This window comes from Drosophila willistoni (genome assembly GCF_018902025.1).
Source record: "Drosophila willistoni isolate 14030-0811.24 chromosome 2L unlocalized genomic scaffold, UCI_dwil_1.1 Seg139, whole genome shotgun sequence".
NCBI lineage: Eukaryota > Metazoa > Arthropoda > Insecta > Diptera > Drosophilidae > Drosophila > Drosophila willistoni.
Genome location: NW_025814046.1, coordinates 2,921,756 through 2,943,596, shown reverse-complemented (window position 1 = coordinate 2,943,596; position 21,841 = coordinate 2,921,756). Strand labels below are relative to the sequence as shown.

The 21,841-nt window shown below is 33.9% G+C and overlaps 1 protein-coding gene across 1 annotated transcript in view; it reads left to right on the top strand.

Moving 5' to 3' along the window:
- LOC6638351 (GTP-binding protein Di-Ras2) overlaps nt 1-21,841 on the top strand; it is a 49,830-nt gene that overhangs the window by 22,878 nt on the left and 5,111 nt on the right. Inside the window, exons 2-5 of the mRNA XM_002061344.3 lie at nt 2,832-3,432; nt 9,457-9,624; nt 10,134-10,243; nt 17,169-17,353. Of these exons, the coding sequence (XP_002061380.1) occupies nt 3,268-3,432; nt 9,457-9,624; nt 10,134-10,243; nt 17,169-17,353 (628 nt within the window). The 5' untranslated portion in view covers nt 2,832-3,267. The remainder of the gene's footprint in view (nt 1-2,831; nt 3,433-9,456; nt 9,625-10,133; nt 10,244-17,168; nt 17,354-21,841) is intronic.

Here is a 21,841-nt window from a genome sequence, read left to right as displayed (position 1 = left end):
AAAAGCATTTAAAATAATTAAAGTTTTCCATTTGCAATGCAATTATCCAGCTGCTTAACTCTTTCAGGTGCGTCGGTATGCGTCGGTTTTGTATATATTTACATATCGTATGCATTATCCTGCACAAACAAAACACAACACCCACAAAGCCACGCCCTCATTCTCATTTATATATATTTAGTCTATATAGTCTGTGTATTTTAGTTAGATGGAAAATGTAATGAATATGCATATTATGCGACTGCGCAGAGTTTTTCTTTTTTCTTGTTTTTCTTTATTTTTTATGCAAAAGACCAAAAGCCAAAAGGTGTTGTATGGGGGGGGGGGAGGGTGAACAAGTATTTAAAAACAAAATGCGGGCAAATTTTCCATTAAATATATCATAAAACATCATGTAAAACATTTTGGCTAAAACATTTGCATTTATGTCGAGCATTATGCTTACATATTGTAATTCCCTTTTTTCCGGAAACTCAACGTGCACAAATTTTTGCAAATTCCTGTGAAAAACTTGTACAACAAAAATTTGCATAGATTTCATTTCATCAAAAGTAATTTAATCTGAGATTTTCGAATGTTTGCAATAATTGATGATTAAATGTTGCTTAGTTACAGTATTTTATTGAAATTAAATTTAAGGTAAATCAAATTAAAAATCTCAAATGGTAAGAAAGAAGAAATGTGCTTAGATTTTGCTTAAGAGTTTTAAGAGTCATAACTTATTACGTTAAATACAAATTTAAGTTGATTTTTTCATTTTTTATGAAGTTTTATTATGTTCTGTCGGGAGATTTAAGATTTAAGAATTCTTGTAGTTGATGATTGACATACAAAATTAATTCTGTTCAAGTATTTGTGAATGGCGGTCAGTCGTGCGGATGTAAGAATGGAAGATCCATCGGGTGCCTTCTCTTTAGTCTTCAGCAAGTTGATAGCCAGGGTACTCTCGTGATGTTCAAGCCTCAAGATGTATCTCTCGCTCAGCCTGCGGATATCTTCCTTTATGTATGGGATGTTCAGGGCTCTATGCAGTACCGAGTTTCTGAAGTATTGGGGAGCATTTACTATTCGTAGCAGCACCAAGAGTCATAACTTATTACATTAAATACAAAGTTAATGTGAAAAGAATATAGAATTTATACATAAGGCTCATTGAGACAATCATAATTCGAAAAGGCTTTTAAAAATTTTATAATGAAAAATGGTTCGGAATTGCAATCATAGCCATTATAACTTGCTTGATAGATGTATTATATTAATCTTGTATTTGGTGTCAAATAGCTTAAAATTGAGTAACTTACAAAGCATTCGAAAGCACGAAGAGGTCGTTATTTCTATTCCTACAAAATTATTCAAAATTGAACATTTTTCTTTATCTCTCTTAGGAAAAGTTAATGTAGTGTTAAAAGATTAGTCATTCATAAATGTTTATAAAACAAACTTAAGAGGAGTTTTATCATTCCTTTTTACTTTTAATTTTTCACTATAAACCAAAGCTTCTGCTAATGCACTTAATATTAATAATATGCCAAAGTTAAGGCATTTGCTTTAGTTAATTAATTGATCTAACTAAAGACGTTGAGACATTGAGTAATGCGAGAGATGAAGCCTTGAATATATAACATATAAGTCAATTCATCAATTAACGAATTCAAGTGTAGTTATAAAATTACACAGAATTCTAACTAACTGAAAACATTTACAGTATTTATCACCTAATGGTAACCTTTTTGTTCAAAAATGAGTTCCAGTGACCATCATTGTTGCCTATGTATTAGTAGGCCATTTCTTCATCCTTCAATTGAAGAGAAAGTCTCTAATGTTTGCAAAGGCATTTTGTCAATTTCGAGTGTTGAAATTTATGGTCCTTAAGGTAATTAACACCTTGTGCTCTTAACTCATTTTCATTGTGCCAGGTGGCAGCTGGTACTTCGGCTGGTGCTGCTGGGGAAATTGTCTCGTTATTATCTGTTGACTGGCAAAAATGTTTTACTATGGTACGGCCAGACTATGCTCAATCTTAGGCAGTGATTGCAATAAATTGCATTTAGCCAGCAAACTTAATTATATCAACTTGCAATTAGAGAGCAAAAAGGGTCAGTCCTTCCTCTTGGAGAGCATCGGGGCAGGTGCAAATGATGTACCTTGCTTTAAGAACTGCAGAAATGTTGGGCAAATTGAATTGGCTGCCTGCACTTAGCATGAACATTACAACAAGGAATGAAGGAATGGAGTCAACTTAAGTGGGTGAAGAGCACCCTTCCCCTTCCCTAACCCCCCAACACACCGTTTGCTTTTGCAAGGTTTATTTGCAATTTGCAATACGTTTTTGCTTGCTGCCTGCTTGGATCCCTTTATTTGGTTTGCATGGAGTGGATGCTTGACTCACAGTCGGCAAGGACTTTGTAGCTGATTTGTGTGGCAAACACGTGAGCAGATTATGATTACATACAGTTGCAGATACAATTTACCGAATGCATGCAGAGAGATACAGATATAGAGATACACAATCGCCATGGCATGGCATGAGGCAGCAGCTGCAACTTCCAGATACTTTTCAGTTCAAGCAGAAACAATTTGTGTGAGTCCAAAATTTTGTACTATCAAAGGCCAAATGCATCATAAACAAATGTCAGAAAGTTGGCAAACTTTTTGCAAATTATTATTCTGTCTCTCTCTCTCGGACAAATGTTTTGTAATGGCAAAGCCAATTAAATGGCCAATTATGTTGCGAAAATTTAACAACAGACTTAAAAAGAACTTTGAAACGAAATAAAGCTAATACCTATAAAAGACTTCTTGAAGATTTAATGCTCTTACTCTCATTACAGACCTCACCCTTCCTGTCTCTATGTCATCAAGTTTGGGTTGAACTGCTGAGCGGAAACCGGAAATTCGGGCTTCACATCATTTATGTATTATATCTAACGGCCAGGATGATGATGATGATAATGATGATGTCAAGGGGAAAGAGATGAAAGTGTTGCTAATACAACAAAATTGAAAACGGAAATCAAACAAATTTATAAGTGCATGTGCGTGTGTTTATAATGCCGAAATATAAGCAAAAACAAGCAACAAGAAATAAATCCCACAACAATTCACCATTGAGAGAGTAAACGACAAGAAAAAGTAGAAGAAGAAAAAAAAGAGAAAGAACATACTATATACTCTATATAACAATAGCCCCCAAGTCGAGCACTTTATTTAACGACAAACGATTTAGAAAAAACAGCAAAGCGGCAACAAAACATTTACACTTGGAAAATGGCTGACCTGGAACGCATAAGACTCGTACTTTTGGGCGGGGCTGGTGTGGGCAAAAGTTCCATTGTGAAACGTTTTCTATTCAAAACCTACACGGACAAATATCGTGCCACTGTCGAGGATCTTTACAATCGCGAATATGACCTGGGCGGTGTCACACTAAAGGTAAGTTCAACCAAAACAACAACAACAAAAACAAGCCAAGTAAATACAAGGTGAGGCACTTGCCCCTTCTTAAGTACATATATACATACAAGGAGGTTGCAACTTTCGTGCAACAACTAGAAAATTTATTGTCAGCACTTAAGTAAAGGAAGGACTCAAGAGTGCACTCAAGTGTTTGCATTGGACAATTTACACAATGTAAACTCTCTCGTTTCACTTAAATTTTCAAGTGGTCTTCATTAATTAAATCTGAATAGTGTGCGTACTCAGTTTGCGGTCAAATGGCATTAATTAGGACCAGCTAATTGGCACAGTTGAGGCCTTTAACTTACATTTCCCAATTGCCAATTTCCAAGTGAATATGTTAAGCCACCAAACACGTGTAGCTCCTGCCCCCGACCCTCTCCATAATCCACCACATCCCATACTCAGCAACCATTACTTTCCCATGGCAATTGAACAAAATGAGATCTCAGTTGCCTAGACACAAGTACATATATGTACATACACATACATAGACACATATTTTAAGGACTCGTGTATGTGAAAGGACAGCTAAGCTGTTCTCAGACTGCCTTGCGGTCACATTACCATTTTGCCTATTTGCAATATGATGAATACAAATATATAAACATCTATGTTGGAACATTTTGCTAATTTAAATGCTGCTTAAAGGCTACTAAGGCAGAGCATGGGTTAAGGCAACATAGTTTGAGTTAAATACATATAGGCAGATAGATAGACAGACAGACAGACAGTCAGACAGACTGAGGAGGAGGCATAATGGCAGCGTAGCTCATTAATCAAATTTACACGCACTCAAAACAGCGGAAACAACTTGGAAAATTTGAGACACTTACATGCATGTCTCAGAGAGATATAAAGAGAGTGAGAACATCAACTGTATAAATGGATAAGCGAATCGATAGAGATGGCCCAAAACCAAACATAAAATGGCTAAATTAATAAGACCCACACACACACACACACACACAAAAGTTATTATGCCTTGTAACAAGTCGCTGTCATAAATTTCAGCTGTTTGTTCACACCAGCTAAAAGAATTTTGTGTTTTATTTCATTCGTTTTTATGAATTTTCCACAATAATGAATTAGGAAAAAGGCAAATGACACCAAAATATAGAAATTAGGGAAATTCAAAAGGACTCTAATAATAGTCAAAAGTCTGTTTTCGGTTTTGTTTTCGTTTCGAATGTTTAACAAAATAAGTTTAACTTAAAGAAATAGAAAGTTATATATTAGAAGTGACTTTGACACAGATCAATCAATCTTTCTGGACCTATTTGCTATATGTATATGCTTAGTGTAGGTATAAGAATAAGGTCAATCAAACAGCTCAATACAATAATTAATAAATGCAATAAGTTGTTAGAACTAAAAGCCACAAAAAATGAAGTATTTATGTAAGTATGTCAAATTTGGTGGCTCTAGATCTTATAGTCTCCGATAATTTAAGTGTTGGCTAGATTGTCTCGGCTGTTGATCAAGAACATATATACTTTATGGGGTCGGAGAAACTTCTTTCTGCCTGTTGCGTACATTTTGGCGACTTTGTTATACCAGAAAACGCAGACCTTTTCACAAATTTCATTAAATATTCGAAACCTTAAAAAAATCAACATTTAAGAACAGAAATGTATAGTTTAGCTGAGTCTTTATACACAATTTGATGACAGAATGGTGAGATATACATATTCTTGACATTTCGCTACTATATATATAACTTATTAAAAAAGTATTCAAAAATTGTTACAATTATTTCAAATATCTTATAACATAAAATTAAATATTGCGATGCTGATACAACCTTTTAGTTTACTGAGAAAAATATACAAGTGTGCTATTGAAAACCAGATAAATTTGTAGGTTTTTTGCATATAATAAACAGTTTTAAGTTTCTTTAATAAATTTTAATACTAAAGTTAAAGGTATTACTTTCTGAAACAACAAAATTTGTTTCTGCTGGAAGTCGTCCGAGAAAGCATTTCATTTAAATGTCGTAATAGTTGTTATCTAACATTTATAGCTATTTTTGGCTCATTTTTAGTGTTGTACAATACTTAAAAATTTGTTTTATCTGAAAATTCCAAAGCGTTTTGAAACAATAGCAAGCAATTTGAAAAAAACTCATTTAACTTTGAATGGAATTTCAAGCCAAAATGTGGCCATATTTTTACAAATTGTGTACGACATCACTTTGCATTATCTTTGCATTGTTTTGAGGACCATGTTGTCATGTCATGGCAAACTTGCCAAGCTCTGATGGCACATCGTTCACAGCCATCTCATCCCATTTTTTCTGCAGTATATGAGCTGATTATTTGCTGTTCAAACTTGCCTTAAACTCGACATCAACACCGCCCCAACCTCCAGCAGTATCACGAAGAACTCCAACACCAAACATCACCACAAGGATATACAGCACATCACAAAAGTTGAACCAGAAAGTTGATTAATAGGTATGCTGAAGGCAGTGAGAATAGGGCCGGAGGAGGGAAGAACACAGAACCCAGGAGATTGTGGGTGACGATGTTGCTATGGTGGCAAAAATTCATGATGACTAAAACTGCAAGGAAAGGCAGATGGAGAGATAAAACGAGGGGATATGTGGGGAGGAGGGGCAATGCCATCATCATCATCATCATCGACATCGCCAACATCGACATCGTTAGTTGACTGAAAATTTCATTTTAATTAATTTGATTTTAACATTTTCTTATGAAGGCCAAAAATCTAATACTTTACGCTGGACTTGAATCTTAAATTTGTGCATTCAAAATCAATTTGACATGGTTGGAGTTTTTAGCTGATTGCTTGGCCAGGCCACCCGTTGCTATAAGCATTATATAGAACCTAAGCAATTTTAGACGCTTTAAAAGCAATTTTATGTCGACGCAGCAGGATAAATGAGAGGACTGGAGATTGGAGTGGGAGGATGTGGGCTGTTCTCTACAGGGCTGCCAACAATGCCATGGAAAATAGACATTTTCTCATTTTGTAGGACGCGTTTAATAAACTCATTCACTCATCGCCCAGCAACAATGCGTTACAAATTTGCAGCACAATGAACAGCAGCAACCAAAAAAAAGAAAAAAGAAAACAAAAACACCAACAACAACAGAAAACAGAAATTGGCAAAAAACCAAAAAACCAAAAAAAAAAACTTACAGATACACAAACACAGACAATGGATAGACCAAGGACCAAGAACCTGAATGTGGCTATGGCTATGAATCCAAATCTGAATCTGAATTCAAGTAGAGACACCGCTAAACGTTTGGCTTTGGCAGTTGCCGTTGACATTGCGGCTTTTTGGAGGCTGGGAGAAGGGAGAGTGGGTGAGTGGCATTTGGGGTATAAAACATGCTGCGATATACATAACAGATGCCTGACACTGGGGATTAGTGGGGCATCAAGTGAGCATTGAACGCGACAATCAGCCAACCCAAAAGCCACCACGCAACGGGGTCCTTGCCATTCGATAAATCCTCCTAAAGTGCTATTCAATTTAAAAACCCCTAACAAACAAAAATTGGTCAAAAATATTAAATGGCAATTTGAAACGAGTTTTCTGTTGGTGGTTCATTTTTTTTTTTTTTCACCCCGCCTAGACAATTGCACTTTGCTAAACTCTTTATACTTTCATGGAATGGAAATTGGCTGACCAACAATTTCCACTCTAAGTTATTATTAAGCACGATTTGTTTTTTCCCACAAAAATTTAATTAAGCTCAAGAATCAATCATTTTGTTATTTTAACTAACAAAATTCTGCTTAATTGGCCATGAAAACCAATTGAAATCTGATTGCCTGTATTGAGAATCTATAAATGTACATAAATAAATATATAGGTATTTATTTCGTTATAGAAAATTCATTTTGCATATCCAAAAGATTTGCTGACTATGCTGTGGTTGCAAATGTTTCAATGAAAACAAGACGAAAACTAATTAAGTGAACTAGAAAATAATTTTAGGTAGTTTTTTTCCAACATTTATTGTAAATTTACATTGCTATAGCATAAACTATTTAAAATACAAGAAATATGTAAATGTGTAATATGTAGGTATATACAAAAAGTTGTAGTCTTTCAAGTGGGTCAATACATTGTTAGATAATGAAGTTCGTAAGACATCAGCATTGTTATTTTGCATAATTTGATCATGATTATTATTATTGTGTAACTAAAGTATCAGCAAAATGGTATAATAATAGTCAAAATTAGTACCTTGCGATACAATAAAATGAATATAATCATTACAAAAATTTTGTCTATGTTTATAAGGTGGACCTAAATATTTTCAAATCACTGTTATACATATTGATACATATGTATCATGGTTCTATTATTGCACTCAAATAGTTTTGTCAAAAAGGAAAAAGACATGACCAAACTTTATGGTTTTGCCCTATTTAGAATCCGTGGCTTTCACGATGGTTTTATACATTTTTTACATTTTTTTTTTGTGGAAATTTTCATTAAAAGTTTCTATACTATTGAAAAAAACTTTTAACTTTTAAGTCATTGAATTTTTTTAAAACCAAATTGCTACAAAATTTTGTTAGGCACGAATTTATATCTCTTCAGAAACTTAGGGTCAAAATTTGGACCCATTTTGTTGTATGTTAATTCTCTCGATTTAAAAAGTTGTCTAATTAAAGCTCCAATAAAATGAGATCTTTTTTATGCTAATTAGCTGGAGACCTATATAGTTTATAATTCAAAATATAACCTTTTAATAACAAATAATTACAATCAGTGAGCAGCAACCTATAATGATTATTATTTAGAAATTGGGCATTTGTTTTTCGTTATAATTCAGTTTTCTAGCAAAATACGTTCTTTGTAAATACATTCATACCCATATATGTATGTATGTATACACGTTGGTAAATCGTTTATAAAGAGTATAAAAAGGCAATGTCAAAACATGGAATGAATGTTATTTTTTTATTTAGCTCAATCAAAAAGAGTTGCCAGGACGATTTGGTATCCAAAGGCAAAAAAATTAACAAAAAAAAAGATCATGAAAATTGCATCTTCGATTCTCAAAGTATGACTAAACTTTAATATAAATTTCTTTAAAATCGATTTTTGCCTCTACATGGGTATTATGAGATGTCTTAACTAATTCTTATATACATTTTGCCATAGTTTTGACCTTCTCCCAAAATCTATTAGATCTCACAACAAATTTAGCAAAAATTTGTAAATTTAGTAACAGTGCGTTAATCTAAGGGATTTAGTATGATAGAGCAATATCAGATCATTTGTGGCATATATAGACATTTTGAAGAAAATATTTCTATAGATATAACCCAAAGACTAGAGTTATAGAACTTCCAAGCAAACATCGCCATGGCTTAACGTAGTAGGGACATCGAAACTTATCCATAATCAATAGATTTCCAAATTCCGTTATACATATACATTTCGTATCATATCTCTGAAGCATATAACTAATGAACTATAAATATCTAAAGATAGTTTTCTCATCTTTGCAAACAATAAAAAATGTTAGATATGGGAAAACTACACATATAAAATTTGTTATTATTAGTCTTCAGATCCTTAAGATACAAGAATTATTTACAAATATATAAGTAGGAAAACAAAAATACATTGAATAAAAATTTTAAACTTAGACTTTTCGGGTATTTCGAATATTACCAACATAGGAAGAACCAAATACAGTTATCAAATTATTGAATCGCGGTTTATACCATGCCTAAAATATACGTTTGCATGTCATCCAACCATTAATTGGCTTTAAATGTCCTTTGGCGCTTTAAAGAAAAAAAGTGAAATATAATAAATTTAATACATTTGCAAGGGAATAACCCTTATTGGATTTTGTTCTTGTTTCTGGTGCTGACCCAGTTTTCATTTTGATGTTGGCATTTTCATTTTTCCTGCATTTTTTGTTTAATTAGCAAGCTTAATGCATTCATTATATTCGTCAGTTCAATGAGCAATTGCATATTTAATGGTTACACTTGCAGGTGGACATTTTGGACACATCCGGTGATATGCAATTCCCCGCCATGCGACGCCTCTCCATTGCCACGGCACATGCCTTCATGCTGGTATATGCGGCAACATCGGCGCCAAGTTTTCAGTGTGTAAAGCAATGCTTTGAGGAGATACGTGAACAGCGTGGTGATTTTCAGGTAAGCTTGTGATTGTCCAGGGGATAATTGTAATTAGCGTAGCCAAGCAGAAATTCGCACGACCATAACCCACAAATCACTCATACGCCGTGTGGGTGTTTAAGCGTGGTTTGGTCTATGTGTGTGTGTGTGTGAGTGTGTGTAGGGAGTAGAACCAACGTAAGCAATTAAAACATCATTCCTTTGAGCTTAGGCCTGTTCCAAGTTACGTGTAGTTTTCTTTTCATTTTCATTTCCTTTTTCTTTTGCTTGACTTTTTTGTTGGCTTTTCCACAAGCATTTCCACCAAATCTCTTGTTGTTGTTTGCTAACCTTTCGTCCTGTTTCGCTTCGCTATTGTGTATGAGTGTCAATTATAGCGCAGTTTTGCTTTTACTTCCATTGTCTGCGGTTTTGGCAAGGTTTCTCTGCCACTGCCACCAGCCACCAGCCACTGCTGCTGGTTTTTCCTGCTAATACCGTTTTCAACGTTTGTATTTCTCTTTTTTCTGGGTTCTTTTCACACACAGGACATTCCCATTGTCATTGCTGGCAACAAAGCCGACTTAGCCACCACCCACAGAGAGGTCAAACAGGAAGAAGTGACTGATTGGGTTTTCTGCGAACTGCCGCGTTTAAGGTGAGTACAAAACTTTAATTAAACAATGGAGAAGAAAAAAAAAAAAACAACACATAAAACATAAAATGAAATTAAATTGCTCCAAGTATCAGAGTACCCACAGCACCAGACGATAGCAATTAGCAGAAACCACAGAGAGACCAGCCAAACAACAAAATGAAATTAAAATTGTGCCCCATAAATTGTTATATACATATATTACCCCTCTTATTCGCTTCGGAAAACCCCAAGCCCCAAATAAATGTGAGTCAGCTGAAAAGTGTACGCTATGGCAAAAATGCAATTAAATGCAACAGAAATGAAATTAAGCGACTAAAAGCCGTGACTTTCATGCCAGTGAAAAGGAGTTGCCAGTGTCAAAGGGACCTCTGTTTCAGTCAGAGTTGAAAATCAGTGCCTTTGTCATTGTCAAGGAGCAGTTGCTGCCGCTCATTAAATGTCATTTGTTAGCCGGGGAAAAAAAGGAAGAAAAAAGCAGCAATTGCCGGGAAATTTTTCGAAAGCAGTAGACATCATACTATTATCTTTCCCCTCTCTCTTTCTCTCACTCATTTTTTCTGATTTTTCCAATGAGAAGTTCAGATTACATGAAGCAATTCATCAGGTAGTAATTTAACCTCTTTCACATATATAAGTATTATTCAAGCATTTAACAACCACTTGATATTGAGCTGTGAAAGTCAAGGACGTTCAATGCACTTTCACTCTCGTGTCTGTATATATGTATGTATTATATGTATATAAAGTAGAGCATATGAATTTTGAATACTAAATAGCATTTTGCCTGGGCTAAGCTCTTAAGTGTTCCGATGTTGGAATGATGCCAGCCTGCATATGCAATGAAACTAGTGAGTGTGTGAGTGTGAGAAACCCGAATAGCATATGAAATGAGGTCCTTCAACTGTTTAATAATGATTGCAAATCGTTCAAGTATATTTTATGATAATTTCATTTAACAACAACTTTTAATTTGTAAAGTAAACAAAGGGGTGAATACTTTACACAAAGAGTTTAAAAAGAATTTAGGCTTTAGAAATTAAAGTTTAGAAATTTTTGAAATGTTTTCCTAATTTTGATTTCCTAAATCGTTTAACAATATACAAATGCCTTGTGTTTGTTATATTTTGCATTTAATATATTTATTTAATTTTTAATGCTACTGAAATTTAATTTTTAATATTATTAACAGTTTACTTATTTGTGAAATTTTCATAAGTAGAGTCATCAATTTGTTTTACGAAAAAGAGGTACATTAATTGGCAAAATATCATCTACATCTTAGCCATAGAATCCGGTTATAACGACGCTCTAGGGACCGACGATTTTCGCCATTATATCCGGAAGACGTATTAACCGAAGGCCATTTCATATAAATTTGTATTACGACTAACAAACCAGGATTTATCTTAAGTACTAGACTAAGAAAAATATCTCAAACTTGTTGTTAGTCTCTAATTTAAGAGTAGATTCAACAAATATATATTAAACGTTAAAAAAAAAAAAAAAAAAAAAACCAATCACTCATCGAACTTTAGTCGCTATAACCGGATGGATTCTACTCTATTTACAAACATGAAAGATTACACCTTACGGCGTAACATCATAAGATAGGATATAGGAATCAATATGGAATTAAGGCTTAAACGAGAAGAAACTGCATAAGTTTATACGAGAGCAATTAAAAAAATTGGCAATTTCTGCAACAAACTTTCTTGAAAAAGTTTCCCATGATGAAATATTTCTCAGTAAGCTTACCTTTAAATGATTTTTCTATATTTCTTATAAGTATTAATGCATAATAAAAAGACCTCTCAAGTATAACATAACGCAAAAAAAATAAAGCTACTTTAAAATTGCCGTCAATATGAATCGAGCCCATATCGTTATCGATACTGTCTCTTAGATGATCAAAGTATTTGAAATTTGGTATATGATCATGATGGGAAGTGTCAAGTTCTCAATGTTTTTTTTTATTAAAATAGGTTAAAATATATTTTGAATTTTATAAAGTTTGAAGAAAAATTTGTTTTGTTTGAATATAGTACTCGGTTCAGTTGTTAAAGATAGCATATGGTAGACAAGACGTCTATCCTTATAGCGAATATGTCGCATTCTCGAGCATAAAACATGCTATACACTTTTTCAATAAAATTAAAGTCCTTGTGCAGCATTTTCAATGCAAATCTCAACCACACAAAAGTCAAACTGCACCTGAAAATAAAGCTATTCAATGGCGAAACTCTAGAGCTTGTTGTCAAAGTTTACTGTAGTTGTTTTTGTTGTAGCCTACTGAATTTTTATTGTATAGACATTTTGTAGGTTTCCTTTTCTTAACCAATCAATACGAATTACAATAAGAACACAATCAATAAAAAAAGTTAATAAATAAAGTCCAAACTATTTTATTTTTGTGATATTTTACAGTTTTGTTTTTTGATACATCGAATAATATTTAAATTTTAAACTCGGGCTTCACTCTTTATACCCTTCCTGTCGTTTCTGATAATTGTTGCTATGTAATTTTTGTAATTTAACTTTTAATGATTGTGGTTTTCTGTTTAAACTTTTTGCTTTAAGGTATTGATTTTATGATTGCTAAAATACCTGAAATTTGTGTAAAAAGTTTCAAATATGCCCACTGACCTGAATGAACTCAATTTTTTCCTTTTGTTATATTTTTTTTTTGTTTTTTTGTTTGGGTTGTTCTATGTATAAACAATTTTAATGCATTTCTTGCGTGCCAATTTGCTTTTTTTCAACTTCCGACGCCTCTTCTACTGCTCCCCCTGCCCTCCTATTCCACTCCACCCCTGTTATGCTTATGCTTTTACTTAGTTACACTCACGTATGTATTTACCTGGCCTGATGCCTACATATGTGTACATGGCTCCTGATATAATTGCGGCCTCATAAAAATCACTTACAATCACATACGACGTGCTTTCAGGCAAAAGACCGTAGGGTCGGTCGGTTGGCCCCATCACACTTTGCCATAATTTCCAGGGGGGGCGTGTCCCGGCCTCGCTCGTGTTGCTGTTTAAGCAGGCGTGCGTAAACTTATTTAAAAAATATAAAAAAACAGGCAACAGACATTGAGAACGTAAAAAGCGCGCCCAACCGCAGAATGGTTGAGTGGAATGGGTGGTAAGGGGGGGCCAAAGGGACAACCAAAACAGGACGCAGGACAGTTGGCTCTGCCACATATACATACAAACATACATATATATGTAAGTATAGAAATCTCTGTTGGATTAAACATTTACGCAGATTGATGGTGCGGTTTTCGGGTTTTGGGCGCACCTTGAACTTTATCTCTTTCCCCACCGCACACACACACACACACACACCTTTCTGTTATGAGGTGGCAACTTTGTATGAAAGTTTTTACTTGCCTCACTCAACGAATTTTGTGGCTATGTTTTGTGGGCCACACACACACACAAAAAACTTACATCAAGCGTTGCAATTTGCTTTCTGCTGCTTTTCTGTCTGTCTGTCAGTCAGTCTTCTGTCTGCGGTTCTCAGTATGCCATGTGTGTTTGTGTGTGGGGGTGTGTGTGTAGTGGTAAATTCAAGTGCATTTATCACGCTGAGTAAACATTCAAGTTAATAAATGCTTTAAACAAATTTAATCAAATAAATTATGCCATCGCTTTATTATAAGCATACAAAAACAACGCATAATTAATTCCGCTTGGATTTAATGTTAACGTAAATATTTATTTATAATTTTTGTAAAATTACACAATTGCATAATTATAATGGCAAATATATATGACCACAATAATAATATTAATTCAAGTGTAAATGTTATTGATAGTAATATTAAAATTATATTTTAACAAAATTAAATACACACATACATATGTCTGAACACTTTGTAAGGATTTATAAGCCCAGGCTGCACTTTATGCGACAATAAATTAAAAGTAAATAAATAAATAAAGTATCATCAGTTTAAGCTTAATTGCAATATAAACAAAACATTTTAAGATTATTTCTTTTGAAAATTTCTAAAACGTACATACATACATATATTTAAGATTCTTATTAAAATAAGACATGAAACAAATTAGATTTGATTTTATAATAAATAATTCAAAATTTTAGAGGTAATGATTGTTAGTTATTGGATCAACAAAATAAGTGGAAGATATTAGAGTCCAGACGTTTTAGTGAATGTGTGATCAAAATTAAACCAGAGGGCCGGGGCTAACTTCGACCGCGTCAAAGTTTGTATACCCTTGCAACATTTTTGGTAACTCTTTCCTTACCTACAGCCATCAAAAGTGGAAAAACGTTTAAGCTAAAAAGGCTAATGTTTGCGAAAGAACGGCCTACATAGGAAATAACTAAGTTATTGATGAAAGTCACTGTTTTCCACCGATCGTTCCTATGGGAGCTATATGATATAGTTACCCGATCCTTATCAAATTTGGCACAATCATTAACAGATATTTTAAACTAACAAATGTTTAATTTAAAAGCAATCGCGTCAAAAGTAACGAAGTTATTCACCAAAGTCACTGTTTTCGAAAGATCGTTCCTATGGGAGCTATATGATATAGTCACCCGATCTTGATCAAATTTGGCATAGTCGCTTATATGTGTAATTAACTCACCAATATTAAAATTCACGACAATCGCTCAGAAAATAACGAAGTTATTAAGAAAAGTCACTGTTCGTGACTTTGCCTTTTGTATGGGAGCTATATGATATAGTGATCCGATCCGGCTGAATCCGAGATATACAGCGCCTGCAGTATATACAAGCCTACATGCAAAATTTGAGCTCTGTAGCTCTTACGGTCTAGGAGGAGTTTGCGTTGATCCAGACGGACGGACGGACGGACGGACGGACGGACGGACGGACGGACGGACGGACGGACATGACTATTTGAACTCGTCTCGTCGAGCTGATCAAGAATATATATACTTTATATGGTCGGAGATGCTTCCTTCTATGCGTTGCACACTTTTGACCAAAATTAATATACCCTTTTTGCAAGGGTATAAAAACTCCCTTCAGTGAGTAAGTAAAATTTGTTTCTTTTTTAAATTCTCTGATTCACTTGTTCACTAGTTCCCTGACTAACTAGATTACTGACTCACTTGTTCAATTTATTGTCATAAAGTTTTCCTTTCTTATTTTGAATTAAAACATAAGCTGAAAATCTTTTTCCGATTAATTGATCTTATAATTTTATAATAATTGAAATGAATTGAATGAATAGATACTAGGTACAAGCTGGGATTTGTCAATTGTAGAGTCTGGGATGATTTGATCATCATAAACAGTTGGCTTAGCTTAAGCAAATGATTTTAAAATGGCTTTCTATCAATTTTATTATTATTATTAACAGTTTAGGATATACTTACATAGTTGTAAAGTATTAGTCTAACTACGACTATATATCAATTATGACAAGCACTAGCAATGACTATATATCTATTTTCACAGTCCTATTTGGAACTAAAGTTGGTGTTCAATTTTGATTACCATTTCATTACATATTGAGTATAATCTGTTGCTGGTTCTATTTGATGTAATTTGAGCGTATTAAAGTATACATAGCAGTTAAAATTATATGACTATTCCTGATGTGGGGAAAGGCTTGAATCACTATTTGTACATATACTTTTCAATACTGAAAACAAAACTAGGGATGAGAGAGTCATTTGTGGAAATGTGGTGAAACAAGTAATTAGTGAAAATGGGGAGAGATGTTCTTAACTGCACTTCGCCTTGGGACTTGTCTCAACCTACTACAATAAAAGTGTGTAATTTATACATTATATAATCAAAATGCAGTTTGACCTATCTTGTTAAAGGATTAAATTTTGATATTTGCTTATTGTGCAACGACATAATGTAAATGCAACAAAATTGAACAGAAACCTAATTGTGGTTTACTATTGATTGGCTTTGTTAGTATGGACATAAAATTCAAAAATTTATTATATAATTAAATTTACTTCATTAATTTAACTTATTTACATTCCATACATATTTCCATAGATAACTAGAAGTTTATAATCTTAATTAGGTCAAGTAGTTATGTAAAAGTAAGAAACAAAATTTAGATAATTTCTAACATTTACGATTGATCAAAAAATAAACTTCAAATATTTATGGTTAGTTGTTTGATTTGTGTTTGATAAACTTTAAGTGACTTTATTTGAGTAAATTTTGCACATTTAACTAACAAAATTTAGCAATATTGAATATTGTCATTAGTTAGAATAGAATTATCGTCAGTCTGTCTAATATATTGCATTATAGCCCAAAGCAGATTCTGTGTAAAGTTTCCTTCATTGCAGCAAGCAACCAAAAGCAGCAAAGCAGACGATGCGGCTCGTTTGTCCTTGTTGTTAACGATTGCCGCAACTCTGGCCACCAATCGGCTTCATAGCCACAAACTCTGAGAGCAATGCATGACATGCTTAATTTAGCCATTAGCAGCATTTTGCCAGTTCCCTAGACAATCTTCCTCTCCCTCTACCTCTACCTCTCTGGCACTTTCTCCCCCTATCGCTGGTCGTTATCGCCCTCGAGCTTCAGTTTAGTGGTTGCTGTTGTTGTTCCTGTTGTTGCGCTTGTGGCGCTGTTTGTGTGTGAGTGTGTGTGTATGTGTGTGCTGGCTGCAGGCATTATCCACCATTTTGTTGCGACACACAAAAGCCGTGTTATAAATTGAGCAAAATGTGGCAGGATTCTTTCTTTGTCCTTTTGGCTGTTGTAAAATGTTTGTTTGGCGGTTGTGGCATTTGCTTTTTTTTGTTCTGTCCGTTAGGTGTGTGATTTCTGATGCGTCATGGGCGCTGCAATGTAGGCAATACTTTTTTGTTTTTAAATTTGCTTTAAGCTGTTTACTTTTTGTTTTAACGTTTATATAACTATCGTTTTTTCTGTACTCTTTTGCAGGGCCAAAGTTTTAGAGTGCTCGGCCAAAGAGGACACCAATGTTACAGAATTGTTCAAGACCCTGCTATCCCTCTCCCGTTTCCTGCCAGCCAGCAGTAGCAGCGGAAATGGAGCCGCCGGCGAGGCAGCGCCCAGCGGTTTCAAGCGTCGCTCTTCGGCCTATGTCAGTGCATCGTCCAGTCGCAGTAAGTACTGACATTGAATTAATCCACACTCACACACACACACAAGCACACACACAAGTGTGTGAATATAATTAATCCAATGTATTATGAGCACCTGTTTTATTTAATCATTTATACATTTATTAATTTATTCATTTTAAATGCCAATTTCAGGCAAACAGAAAAATTCCAATTCCAAATAAATAAAGAAAGAAAAAGCGAAATTTGTTACAATGACAAATTGTTGCCAATTTGTCTAATTGAATGCAATTAACATGGCCTAATTAATTGTTAGAATTTCGGTAGACAAGTAAAAACAAAGTAAACCAAAACGGAAAACAAGAAAAGAAAAAAAATAACCAAATGCCGACAAAAAGAGAGAAAAGCATAGTCAAAGCAAAGACAAACGCTTTTTCATTATTCATCAGGCGACAAAAGATACAAAAGTAAATCTAACAGCAACAACAACAATCCTTTTTTAGGAAAGAGATGGAAAAAAATTCCCTTTACTTATTTTTATGATGAGTAGAAGAATGCGAAATACAAATGGACCAACCAAAAAACAGAAAAAGGTTTTTCTTTTGATTTCGTCTTTGACGAGCACGTGTATTAATTATGCAGCTTGACCTTCTAATTAGCCGTAATGGCGTTTTGGCCATCGGGATATTATCTCATTAAAAAGTTATGCCCGTTCTCCTCCAACTCTCCATATGAAAATAGAAATTATGAACCAGTGAGCAGCGAACAAGCGAACAAGCGAAAGGAAAGTTTTCAATTACAAGTATAAATAGCTAGTTAATAAGGGACCTGATCCTGACTCCTGGCTCTCGTCGTGGTCCGTTGCTCATGCTTCCTGAAAAACATAATTAATTTAAAGGAAAAAGTTGTTGAATCATTAAGGGAGGCCAGTAGTCAAAGCGCCGGCCAAATGTTGGGCCCTGCCAATAATTGAATTGTTTGCCTGGCAGCCTTTTGATGAATTTTTTTTTTTTTGTTAGTTGCCTGCCGCAAAAGTCATTCAAATTAAGTGCAAAGTTGTCCGCCAGCTGAAAACCAAAAATAAAAAAAATATGAAAAACACCACCAACAACAATAACAACAACAAGAAAAGTTTCATTACATTATTTAAAGCTTTAATAGCCGACACTTGGCAAAAAAATAGCACCCGCAGACAAAAGTCATTGACGTTGACGCAGACAGCCAGGCAAAACGAGGACAAACAAGGGGACAATCAAAGTATCTCTATGGTAGGCTCAATATGTCACATTGAGGTTAAATGAAAAGCTATGACAAGGTTCACGACCAGTGGCGGACTCACCAAGGACTCGGAAGCTCTTAGAGTCGGTCTAGTCTTAGTCTTAATTAATGAAACTTCCTTTGATTACTAGAAAGGAAGTTTTTTATTTGGTCTTGTTGAATATATTTTAAAGTATTTTATTTGTATAAAAAAGGAAATATTGTGAGTAAGAGTTAAAGCTAGTCAAAGCTAGTTCAATTTCATATCATAAATGTTGCATTCATATTAGTCTTTTTTAAGTCGTCTTGTGATCAAAATTATCAAAAATGAGCTAATCTAATAAAACAATTTTCTTATCATAATTTCATAGCATTCGTCGATTGTTCTTCATAGTCATAATAAAGTCCAATTTGTTTGTATTTTGTCTACTTTTTCGAGTCTTCTTTATATTTTAATCATCAACAAAGAAACTCTTCATAATGATTTCTGACAAAACAATCTTTTAAATGCTAAGCAGAGGTATAGAAAGAAAGGTTGAGGAAATCTCTGTTAATTATTAATGAGTTTCTCTTTTCCGAATGAATTGTCAAAGAACTTGAATGAAAATTATAGACCACTCAGCATTTTATAGAATTTCTGATCGTAAACGAATATATTTCACATATCATTACTGATTTAGTTGTCTTAAATCGTTCTCTAATCAAAAATCGGAGGAAAATGGTACCCTAGCCACCACTCCTCATGATGAGTTACTTGTCACCCTTTTATTTAAACAGGCTTCTTCAAGATTCACTTTTTTAATCATGGACGACTACTTTTTCGATTAAACCTGAGCGACTCACTTTGGAATCATATTATTTATCATACGCTCATTCTAGAATCTAGAGTCATATTTTAAATCGTGATCGACTGGTTTTAGAGTCAAATTTATATTTTAATCCAGAAAGAAAATAAAACTATTTTTATCAATTTAAATGAGACTACCTTGAACCCTCTTGTTAATAAATCCCCTCTTGTTAAGGTGATTTCTGTTAAAAGAATCTATCAAACGCCTGATACGAGCGGAATGTGCTTCACCTACATATATAAAACGACAAATTGCTCCAAGCAAAGTTAGGATAAGAATTTAGGATTTTAAAATTATTGTCATGCTAAATATGTGATTCGGTTAAATGGTAAATCCGCTACTTGTTTTTGTTACTTGAATTTGGGCACTAAAAATAAATTTAAAGCACTTAATCACTTGAGTCGAAGCCGAGGCCGCAATTCAGGTAATTGCCTTAAAAGTAGCTACATACAGACCAGACCATGGTAAGGGATGGGAAGGGAAGCGAAGGCAAGGTAAGGACCAGCGACTTTGCGACGCGTATGCAAAATACAAAATCGCAGAAATTCGTTTTTCTGACGATGTCTACACGTGCTGACAACTCAGCTAGGCAGATGTGTGTGTGGGTGGGTGTGTGTTTGTTTCAGGGTGTGTGTGGTGAGGCATAAAAAATGGCCCATCGCGCAAGTCGAAAGCATTGAGCTAAGACCCAGGCACTTGGCCTGGCTCCCAACAGCTGCAGGCCATACACATGTACATGTGCTGCGGCTAGAATGTTGCCACCTACAACCACACATTTCTCTCCATTCCCCTCTCAAGGTCCACACACACACACACAACCACACTTCTTAGCCAGCGTCTTCATTTCATGGTGGGAACCCTGACGGTTTGCTGACGACACCGCAAGCAGTTTTATTTGCTTCAAGCCCCACGGTCTAACTCAATTGTAACTTTCCCTAATATACTCCTCCGAATGTAAAATATTTTATTATTTTCTTCTTCTGCTGGCCTACGATGTTTATGCGCTGCATGAATTTATGTTTTTCAAAAATTAAAAAGTATTTGAAATACAATAGAAAATAAAAGGCAAAAACATTGGCCAAATGTTCTCAATTGAAATTTTGTTCTTTGTTGTATTATGTTAGACTATAAATTCTACTTTGAATTGTTTCAATAGGTCAAAGGACAAAGGTTGCTTGAAATTATAAATTTTTGATGATTTCATAAAGTTTGTGGCTATAATTTTCAGTGTTAAACAAGTTCAAAATTATCAAAACTAATTTGCTAGATGTTTCAGTGTTGAACAATTGAATTCTAAAACATGAATGAAAGTTCGTAAGTGAAATGTAATTAACAATTTTATATATGTTACAAGTTAAACTATAAACCAACAATGGCAAGTTGACAGTACATATTTTAAAAATTTCACATTTTAGAGTTTAAACCAAAAATGGCTAATTGACAGTGTTGCATATTTAAAGTTGCAAAGGATAATTCTAGATAGAAATACATATATTTGGAAGGTTTATTTGTTCATATAAAGCAGAGTTGTTCATGTAGAGCAAAGTTAATAGTTTAAAGTTTAAAGGTTAGTAATTTTGTAAAAATAAAAGTTTCACTTGTAACGAATTTCCCAACATTGGTTAACCAGATGTTTAATACAAGTTTTAGTGTTGGCTAAGTCCATAGAACTTATCTAAAACTAGCTAACAAATAAATTTATGTCAAATATTCCATGTTGTTTAACCAATTGTTTTGACAAATAATTGCATATCTTTTAAAATTTAAAAACCTTTCAAATGCTATTTAAAAACTGTTGAAATTCCTATTTATTTTTGTTGGGTAACCAAGATATAAAATATTTCAAAAACAATTACTAAATAGTTATTAAATAGCTATTTTTAACCCAATTTCTTTAAATTTACAAGAGAAGTCTTTACTTGTCATTCTAGTTAATTTATATTTTTGGCAGGAATTTGTAAAGACTCTTTTCAAATTCTTATTTAAGTAGACAAACCAAGTTGCCTTGAAAACATTTTGAGTTTGTAAAACTCAAAAATCTACAATCAATATTGTTTAAGAAGAAACACACTTCCAAAGCCATAAAAGTGAAGAAATATTTGTACTTAAGACATTTCTATCCAATAGATTTCACATTAATAAACTTTATGCTTGTAATTTAGACATTTTTCACATTTGACTTGAGTTCTATGGGGTGAAAGTGATAAAGGCATCTAAATAGAAACACCACATGGACTCCCCATCTTCTAAAGACAACTTTTTGGGTAATCAACTTGGCATAAACTTGATGATATTCTTTTTGTGTGTTTACATCTCGCTACGCTTGTTCCAAGTTTTTCAGCAAGGACTATCGTTAAAGGACCACGGATTGTTTATGTTTTCTTTCATTTGAATATACAACATCGTGTAGAGCAGCTCTGCAACT